Raw genomic sequence first — 10,615 nt, 5'->3', positions numbered from 1 at the left:
GCTCTTACAAACAAATTGACTAGTAGGAATTTACCCACCTACTAGTTCTAACAAACAACTATCAAATGGGTCATAGGAATTTACCCACCTATGACCTCTAATAACAAGAACATGATTATATGCATATACACTCACCTCAAACTTGGCTACTTGACACAATAAGGCTACAAATTCAACAATTCAATCTTCAATACCTATACAAGAATAAACACATACCATCTATGAGTTCCTTGACTCAATTTCCTTACATGAAACTATTTGCATTCATCGATTCTAACACTATGGTGTTTGGCCACTCAACATTTTTCCATCAATTCAAATTCTCATAAAAGAGCTTTATTTCATAATTTCTAGCCAAACACCACAAGATATAAGATTCTTACCAAGGGAGATCTTCATTAACAACATCTCTTTCAATCAAAATATCCATTTATCAATCAAATTTAGTTAGGGTTCTACTTGAACATATCAATAACAAAAATCCCCAAATTCTAAAATCAAGAACCCTAATTTTCAATAACATAATAGAACTAGGGTTATAGAAAATTAATACCTCAAGAATGAGAGACAAGAGTTAGGGCTTTCAATCACAATTCTTCCCCTATTTTCTTCTTAAAATTTCAGCCACCACCCTTCCATACAACCCTCAAATTTTCAATTTCTTATTCAATTGGTGGTGATTGTTGTTATTGTTCCAGGATTGAAATTCTTTAATTTGAGTTTTGAAACCTTAATTGCATGAATTTTGATGGATTGAGAGATGAATTAGTGAGAAGTAAGTTGAAAGAATGAGTGGGAAAACATGAGTCATAAGACTAAGTGGCTGGCTTTTCTTCCCTGAAGGCCACGTCCCATTTCAATTTTAATGGGTTTAATACCCGCTAGCCACTAAGTTCCAACTAAATTAACCCCTTATCTCAAAACAAAATACTAGGAAATTAATTTAATGCCAAAACTATGAAAAGGGTTAATTTTCTTTTACCTTAAAATATTGAGGTGTTACAGAAGCGCAGTTTTGAAAACACATAATCTATTTTGAAAACGCAGATTTTGTTATGTAATCGAAATACCAAACACCCCCTAAATTAGGTAGTGTATTTATTTTTAGGATTGAGAGTTTATGTTGTAAATTATTTCATTAAGGGTATTTTATGTATATTAGTTGAGGATGTTTAAATTAATGAATAAAAAAAACATATATATTTAGTAGTTTGAAGTTGTAATTTGATATTTGGGGAAAGAGTTTCTCTTTTATATAGGAGTAATATCTATATTATCTAAAAAAAACAAACCACTTTTTTTTTTCTTTAAATTTTTTGTTTTTGAAAAACCAAAAATACTCTTCTTCTTTATTCACTAATTTAAACATCTCCATCTAATATACCTATTATACCCTTAATGAAATAATTTATAGTATAGATCTCCCAACACTTAAAATATCTACAATACCACCTTTAGCATCAATTACCTTTAAATTCATCACCATCGTCGCCTCCATCACCATCAACACTGCCGCCCCCACCACCGTAACCACCATCACCCCCGTCATCACTACCCCACCGCCACCACATTGCGCAGACATAAGTCTAGTAGATATAGATGTGAAAGTTTTCATTTCAAACTTAACCAAGATATATGTGCTTAATTATTAATTTGGGGTGCATCTTACGATTGTTGTTTATTAATTAAGTGAAATTTGCTAACTCGCTGTGTTGCTCTTAAGAAATACAATATAACCTTTATAAATTAATAATGTCAGAACTAGGTTTTTTTATAAATTTATCGATATATTATTATATCGATAAATTAATAAATTATTAATTTAAAGATATTCATATATGAGCTTCAAAATTTTTCTTTTTAATTTCTATTTCCAATTTATCTTCACATATTAAATTAAATAAATTTGTCAAACGCATTGTTTTTAATTAAAGCTAGTTCAATGTACATGAAGATAATGCCTTAACTCTTAAAATGCGATGAGAAAATTTAATGATGAATTCAGTATAGATTCCAATTTCCAAATAAAACAAGTGACTATAAATTCATTTTTTACTAGACAATGTTAAAATTTGAAATATTTAAAAAATTATTAATTAATAGTTTTATTGTGACTACTATATTTACATTAGGGTTTTAAAAAAGTCATTATCTTATTATTTTATTGATTGGAGTCCAATTTTTTACTAGTGCCAAGTTGAAACCGAACAAATTATTAATTGTATTAAGGTTATTAATTTATCTAATATTAAATTTTAGAGGTTCTACGGTATAAAAGATAACAAAAGGTTCAGTTCGTTCTAGTTTCTTTTCCAAGTATGTGTGACACACATTTATGGTGCATTTGGTTATAGAAATTTTTTTCAAACTTTCCATTTTCATTTTTATAATGAAGATGAAAAAGACTATTTATTCAAAACCTATAAAAATTTAGAAAACATGTCTATATGTAAGATTGTAAAATACTCCATATAAGAAGTTTTCCATTTTTGAAGTGGAAATAATTAAAAACTATAAAAATGAATTTTCCAAGATAAGTTTAAGTTATTATTTTATTTGTAATTTTTTAGAAAAATATTTAGAATATTACTATGTTATTCCTTTAAAAAAGAAATTAGTAAATCATTCTGTATCTTTTGAAAAATTCACTGTTACAAAAAAATAAGTTTCACTTTTTTGATAAAAATATTTGGTGCATTTATTCTTAACCAATGTCTTGTTATGCACATTTAACATAATCCTTTTGATTAATTTACACCCTTGTAGATAAATTAACATATATGGCATGAATATTACTTTCAACCTTTTTGAAAAGAGAAAATACTTGGTTTACATGGGATAGAGCTAATCCGTGAAAACTCCCAGCCATGATGGCCGTTGGATTCAACAGCCACTTGTTTATTCCACATGGCAGACCACTACTGGTTGATCTGTACCATAGCTACCATATGCCTCATACACACCCTATTCCAGCAGCAACAAGTTGGATCTCTAGATATTTTCTTGCTTACATGTCAAGTGCATTTTCGTCATTTCGTCCTTTTCAGCAAGTGCAATTTCGTCATTTCCCGAACGTCCCATTATCTTTCCACCCGAATCGGTGGGCCCCAAAACCTTTAACTCATCACACAGCCCACCACGTAACCAATTCAAACCGGATCTTTCAAGATTCGGCGATCCGCCCCAAACCCACTCTCTGCCGGTTATTTGATCTCCCTTAACACGTCATCACTATTAATCCTACATGTTAGCCTACGTGGCACATTATTGGCCCTCATTACCTCCACATCATCATCATTACGAATATAATATCTTCTTTTCTCCCAACCAGTAGATCATTATTCATAACAACAATTAAATCATTACAAACCCTAGATTTACGCTCTGATTTGTTTTACTCAATTTCCATTATAAGCTTTATTATAAAATTATCAAATAACTGTTAGGTATCTATATAAATTCTGTATTCTATAATTTGACTTTTTGTTGACTTCTTGTGTTGCTGATTTGACCGGATTTTGCTGAAAGATCTGTTGTTTGTATCTCCGTTATTCTCGTAAATAAATGTAAGTATTGTTTATAATTAACTCATAATTAAATTAGAATATTTTGTTTTTTCATATTAGTATTTTATTTTTACGTTTTTCATTTCTGATTTTATGTGTTATGTAATTATAGTTCACATAAAAATTAATTGTTACATATCTTTATGCGTGTGAGAAATATATTAAATATGGATAATATTAACGAAATTGATTTATGGATGTACGGAGTATTGATGATGAGTTCATTTTGTGTAGGGTTGTGTAATAGGTTTATCTCGAAAGTTAAATTTATTGGGGGCAACGGTATGTGCTGGTTTTGTTCAAAGAAAGAATATATATTGTTGTTGTTGCGGATGTGTAGTGTGTTTATAGTAGGTTTATTTGAATCTGGTTAATGAGGAGAGTTGGGGTGAGTTCTAGTAGTATTCCGGTAGCGAAAGGCTCGGCGGAACTTAATCATCATAACCGTAAGGAGTTGAAGCAAGTGAGGGATGGAGGTGGGCAAAGTTTGTCTGAGGAAGACGAGTCTAGGATTAACGAGGATAGTAGGCGTGTAGAGTTGGTGATATCGAAGGATGTTGGTCAACGACAGCATCCACAAGGGCCGCCTTTAGTTCAATGGGAGAGGTTTTTGCCTTTTCGGTCTCTTAAAGTTTTGTTGGTTGAAGATGATGATTGTACTCGACATGTTGTTGGTGCTCTGCTACGTAACTGCAGCTACGAAGGTCTGTAACTATTTTAACTTAGTGTTGATTATAAAGATGTATAGTTTTGTATCCTGGGTTGGAGCCAACTAAAATTATTAGCTGGGTTTTCTCTTGTCCAAGAAAAAAAAGCAATTAACTTTCTCCCTTAAGTCAAATGTTTCATAAAAACCTGAACTCCAAACTATTAATGTGCAAGGCAGTCCATACATATTGGGGCAAAAAAATGAAGTTCAAGTTGTTTATATACATCATGTCCAAATCACAAGATTGCATGCAATGTTATAAATCTTTTAACAAAATAAAAATATTTTTTTTTAAAAAAATAATTAAAAAAATACATAGCCGAGTATCTTGGACGCATGGCTAAATGAAGCAGACTTGTCTAAGGAGGCTTCACAGAATTATGACTCAATGTACACTATAAAACACATCAAACCAACTATTCTCCTCTCAAAGTAATAGAGAGATCCATTTCTTTTTCCGATCTGAGATCCATGGATCACAGACGGTATCTCCCCATGGCCTTTCGCCATTTCTATATAAGCAACTCAAAAGTCAGTTATCAATTCAACCCTGATAAAGTCATGAGTAAATGGTTAACTGATAATAATCTTTCAATTTGTTAAACCAACCTGAATCCAAGAAACATCTAACCTATGGTTGCCCTCGGTTTGGTTAACCAATTAAATGAACTTCAATTTGTTTATAGATTCTTGATATTGAACGCAATAAGTTTAGATACAAATTGTTAACGATTAAGTTGCAACTTATTTTCTTTAGATGGCCTACATAACTAAGACTCAAGATTGATTAGCTATAAAGAAAATGATAGCAAAACTGTTTACGGATTGAAAACCAAAACAGGAAGGTTCATTTTGGTTAGACCCAGAAATAGTTGTTTGCTTTACAAATAGTTACGAGCAATACATTAATGTTGACTACGGTTTACGGATATATTATTATCGGAAAGAGTCTAAATCTTTGAATAATAACCGATCTAGGAGCTTGCATGTATCAAAAAAAAATAATAATAAAAAAAATTGGGGGGACTTTTAATCACTTTCCTGTGTAGTTACATATTCTGATTCAGCCTTTGAGATGAAACACAAAAATCAAATCCATCCATTCTAACTTAGACCGTTCGCCTTCGTATTCTTCCAAGATGAATATAATGCTTGTCATATCGATTGTTGCATTGTTCCAACTTCAAATAAGTTCTTTCACTAAAAATGTATGTTTCTTTCTTCACATCATTATTTATTTCAACTTTGATTAAGTAACAGCTTTGTTACTTTATCACATATTTTTTGGGGCTTCGATAATCATATCAACGAAATATTAAAATATCAATTAGCTGTTTTAAAAAATTTGGATTCCGTCCCGGTCCCGCCTTCTCCATCATCAACAGATTTAACCTACTGCATTAGTGTTGTTGTCTTTATGATCTGCACTAATGCTGCTCACTAGTCACTACAACGATTATCAATATTATTCAGTCACAAACTGAAGTCTTCCAAGAAACTATATAAGCTATATATGCCTCTCATATTTGTTCCTGTCTTGCTGCATACCGGTCTTTCTTCAAATTTATTGATCACATATGAGTTACTCTATTGCAGTTACTGCCGTAGCAAATGGTCTAGAAGCTTGGAAAGTACTGATTGATCTCAACAAACAAATTGATCTTGTTCTAACCGAGGTAGTCATGCCATATTTATCAGGAATTGGTCTTTTGTCCAAGATCATGAACCACATACCGCGCAAAAATATTCCAGTCGTCAGTGAGTATCGTTCCTTTCTCCATCAGGAATTTATTAAACTGTTATTATACATCCAGTTGCTACACCTAACAAATTTTACGTGCAGTGATGTCATCTGACGATTCTATGGGTATAGTCTTTAATTGTTTATCCAAAGGTGCAGTTGACTTTTTAGTCAAGCCTATTCGAAAGAATGAGCTTAAAAACCTCTGGCAGCATGTGTGGAGGAAGTGTCACAGTGTGAGTTAATTTAGTTATTATGCTTTTGGACTTTGGCTTCAGGTTTGTTGGGAAATGATCTGGTAGAGCGAAATGTAACTGTTTTGTGCTACCTCATATTCCAAAGAAAATACACTGAAATACTAAACCACTTTTTTTTTGCATTAAATTTATCTGTGTTTTAATCAGTCGAGTGGTAGTGAAAGTGAGAGTGGTATACATGCTCATAGACCTACAAATGTGAGAAGCAATAAAGACTCAGATGATGATGACAGTGAGGAAGATGATGACGTCAGCATAGGCCTGACTACTAAGGATGGAAGTGATAATGGAAGTGGCAATCAGGTATAATAAATAATATAAATGAACACAATCCATGAGGGAACATAAGTTTTACACCTTGTATAACAACCTGTCGTGTATTATTATTATATCTATATAATATAGATACTGTAAAGTTTATCCACTGATATATTCTTGGTTATATAGAGTTCATGGTCAAGAAAGGCAGTAGAAGTTGAAAGTGCGAAGTATTCATGGGACCATTTAGCGGGAACCCCTGATAGCACCTGCGCCCATGTAATCCATTCCAGCCCAGATACTGTTAGCACTAAAAAGCAGGGTGGTGAGGATGATATAATTGGTAACATATGAAAACTTGCCTAAGTTAAATTAAATGTATGATGTTCTGTTTTGTTCCTTTTTGTGTTAATCTCTTTATTACATATTGCAGATGCGGTTGAAACGGGGAAAGATTTGGAAATAGGAGTCCCTAGAAATTCAGAAACAAACATGGATTTGAGCTCAAAGGAAGTGGGTGAACCAAACACCATGTCTACTAATAATGTTACGGTTGCAAAATCAAATAGTATGGGATCACCTACCCTCGAGCTCAGTTTGAAGAGATCGCGAGACTTCGAAGATCCTGATACAAGTACCCATACACGAAATGTTCTGAGGCAATCTGGCCTTTCAGCCTTCTCCAGGTAATTAACTGATTATGTGAGCTAAATAATCCGGAGTAGATAATCAATTGTAGCAAGACGCTGGTATATAACCTAGTGTTTGGATCTACTTACTGCTTGAAGTTGTAATAATCAGAGAATTGGGTTTTTGGTTTGGCAAGTTCTTGTGATTTGTGGATATTTGTTAGTTCAATTGTATCAATTTAAAATTAAAACCTGACAAGTTTACAAAATTAATATTGCTTGTTTATATATAAATGTATACACACACACTTAAGAATGTGTCTTATAATTCCAAAAATTATCTCAATAGTATTAAATTTTCCTTGCATATTCACTTTTGTTGCGACTGGTTAGCTGGTTATTCAATGCTTGTTATGATGCAGGTATAATAACACTACATCGAATGGCAATCAAGCTCCAACAGGGATTGTAGGCAGCTGCTCACCACTAGATTTTACCCTTAGCTCAGAAACAGGAAAACCTGTGAACATACTATCTAACTCAAATGGTGCCCCAAATCAACCTTCTAATGGCAGTAGTACTCCCAATAATGACATGGGCTCGAGCACTAACATCGCATTCTCTAAACCTGAACCTCCAGCCGATGATACAGCAATTCTTCCTGGTCCTTCTGAAGGTGACAAGGCACAGTTTCAAGTCCGCCACCATCACCACCATTACCACCACCATCACCACCATGTTCACAAGACACAGCAGCAACAAACAGCAATCCCGGATGAGGGTGGATCTTCCAGAAACATGGTGTCTAATGTGGCTGCCCCAGCTGAAGGAAATGCTGCTAATTATGGAAGTGCATCAGGTAGTAATAATAAAAGTAACGGTGAGAATGGTAGTAGTGGCCAAAAGGGTAACAGTTATGCTGAAGGAGGTGATAATGGAGTTGCTGAAAAAAGCAAAAATGGAAATGGAAGTGGGAGTGGAAGCGGAAGCGGAAGAGGTAGCGGGGTTGATCCAGACCGATTAGCTCATAGAGAAGCAGCCCTCAACAAATTCCGACAGAAGAGAAAAGAAAGATGCTTTGAGAAAAAGGTACATAATATTATTCTTAGAACCATTTGTGCTTTTAAAACAAATAACATAACATGCTTCTATAGAGGTTTAGATCTGGCAATTCTAATCTATTTATATGGAAAAGTTGAAATGGGTCAAACAGGTAAGCTCTATAAAAGAGTGTAGCAGAAATGAATGGGGCAAAAGGGTAAGACGGGTCAAAATTATCTGCCACTGGCCCACTGCTAATTCAAATTCTTACGACACGTCCTAAATAGTTCTTTTAAAATAAATTATTATCTATTTACATTATTAGTAAATTCTATATTTTAATCATTATATAATAGATTAGTTCATTTAAAATATCTATAAGAAAATGGACAAAATAAGTGTTGGCTGGTTGGACAAAACCCATTTGTGAGTCAAAACCCATACATCACAAAAAAAGTAGCATTTGAATTCAAACCTATTTTTCATTTCTTTACCGTACCCATTTGACATTGTAGTAAAATCTAATTTTGTTATGATAAAAGCCTTAAAGGTAACATCTTTTATTGAATGCATTCAAAGGTACGATACCAGAGCAGGAAAAAACTGGCAGAACAGAGACCACGTGTTCGTGGACAGTTTGTTAGACAAGGGGTGAATGGGAAGGATGCAGATTCCTAACAATTATCTGGTGTATGGAACGCTTATGTATATGGATATCATCAAGGGTGGTTGTGTAGATATGAAGGGAACATTTTTAATCAAGGACTCTTCAGAAAGAAGAAAATTTGGATACTCTCCTTCGTGTGGTAAGTTTTCGTTTTTTCAAAGGCTTTAAAGGTCTCCGATTTGGTCCTAAAAGGAAAGAACCCTTTGATGCCCAATAAAGGATTCTTTGATTTGATTTGATTTGATTTTTAATGTGTCTTGTGGACTCACTTCCTTTAAAGAAACAACCTACGCCTGTCAATTGCTCAAAATGTACCTTCTGTGTAGAATCTCTTTTACTTTTATGCCTCTTGAATACTTTGAAATTTCTTGATCATGGTACTGTTATACTATGTCGAAATATTTGGTGCACCTCTAGTTCTATTTGATCATGCTGAATGGTCATCTTATCATTCATTTTGTGTATAGTTGGTCACGATAAAGGGGTCCAAAAAGGGTGTTTGAATCTATGTGACAACGCTGAGTATTTTTAGTGCTCTTTGAAAGGTTTTTTTTTCTTTTTTTTTTTTTGTTGTTCTGATGATTTCTGGTGTTTGCCAGGTGATTCGTATCAATCACCATCGGTGGTGTAATATACAGAATGATAGTAGTGTAAGGGAAAGAAGAGATCAGTGTTTTTTATTAAAGTAAAGAAAGAAAGATTGTGAAATGTCACAGTAATATACTAAAATTATTCCGCCTATAGGTCATTGCGAGGGAAGGAATATGTGGCTATCTTGTACCTAAGCTTAGAGTATAGAATCTTCGCATGTCAATATTTTAAACCATAAAATTTATGGAGCCATGTGATTCATTTATTTTGCAACAGATATTAAAAACTAAACCGTGATAAAGCTTATTATAGTCATACATCACAATTTACCACCAATAATATGGAAAACAAAACAGTGTGACAACCAAATTAATGTTTTTATACACTATCTAGGAAGAACGACAAAAAGGGCTGAACGACAACATATATATAGGCGAGATAATTTTATTGTGACACGATAATTTGCTGAAAAAGAGCTGAAATTCTGAAATGCTATTTATTTAGTTAACCGACATTAATTAGGATATTTAATATTTTTAAACCATGTAATATATGAAGGGATTTGTTAACTAATGCCCCAAGTGTATTAGTTAAGATATATTTAATGAAGTATTTATTGAAGTCTAATTTTCCTAAAATATATAAATATGTATTAATTATTAATTTAAAAATAGAAATTGTTAGGTTGAATTAGGACACATTAAATATAATTTTTGTTTAATAAAGAAATAACAAGTTTATTAAATGTTTCTTAACTATTGCACTAGGGGCACTAGTTACCAAATCTCATATATATGAATGGACATAATACTTCATATTTTTGTTGAAGTAAAAAAAATAATAATAGTAAAATATATGAATTTCTCCTAAATGGAAAAGAAATAGAAAAGAAAGTACTAAACGTATCATTGTTTTTTATCTATCTTTCATTATGTATAAGTTTTACAATTGGCTGTGTAAGTCACTTGGAGAACAATGCCGGCCGAGTTTGTACCATCTGTTGTTTTGTATGCAAGAGAAACCGGAGACATGAAAACCTTTTGTTGGCTTGTTTTCGGCTATGGTCAACATAAAACCAAACCAATGAAGAGAATCCATCTATTTATCAATATATAGGGTGTGGTTCTAGACTTCCATTAAAAAAAGTAAGTTACAT

General features: G+C 32.9%; 1 protein-coding gene across 2 annotated transcripts; it reads left to right on the top strand.

Moving 5' to 3' along the window:
• Positions 1–3,357: 3,357 nt before the first annotated feature.
• LOC122602771 (two-component response regulator-like APRR3) lies at positions 3,358–9,278 on the top strand. Of its 2 annotated transcripts, none has more exons than XM_043775365.1 (9): positions 3,358–3,566; positions 3,801–4,270; positions 5,872–6,033; positions 6,119–6,252; positions 6,421–6,576; positions 6,721–6,856; positions 6,965–7,217; positions 7,583–8,249; positions 8,781–9,278. In XM_043775365.1, the coding sequence occupies exons 2-9, from the start codon at positions 3,940–3,942 to the stop codon at positions 8,877–8,879; spliced, it is 1,938 nt and encodes a 645-aa protein (XP_043631300.1). In that variant the 5' UTR covers positions 3,358–3,566; positions 3,801–3,939; the 3' UTR covers positions 8,880–9,278. The 2 variants fall into 2 exon arrangements, with proteins under 2 accessions (XP_043631300.1, XP_043631299.1); XM_043775364.1 differs by having other exon boundaries at positions 3,359–3,566; positions 6,721–6,874.
• The last annotated feature ends 1,337 nt before the right edge of the window (positions 9,279–10,615 follow it).

The sequence above is a fragment of the Erigeron canadensis genome, chromosome 6 (assembly GCF_010389155.1).
Source record: "Erigeron canadensis isolate Cc75 chromosome 6, C_canadensis_v1, whole genome shotgun sequence".
In the NCBI taxonomy this organism is placed as follows: Eukaryota; Viridiplantae; Streptophyta; class Magnoliopsida; order Asterales; family Asteraceae; genus Erigeron; species Erigeron canadensis.
The sequence above is the reverse complement of the archived record's forward strand: the minus strand, read 5'-3'. Positions and strand labels throughout refer to the sequence as shown.

Coding starts and splice junctions, on each gene's coding strand:
- LOC122602771 (XM_043775364.1), top strand. CDS start 3,940: ATGAGGAGAGTTGGGGTGAGTTCTAGTAGTATTCCGGTAGCGAAAGGC. Junction 6,253..6,420: donor TGTGGAGGAAGTGTCACAGT/GTGAGTTAATTT, acceptor TGTTTTAATCAG/TCGAGTGGTAGTGAAAGTGA. Junction 6,577..6,720: donor ATAATGGAAGTGGCAATCAG/GTATAATAAATA, acceptor TTGGTTATATAG/AGTTCATGGTCAAGAAAGGC.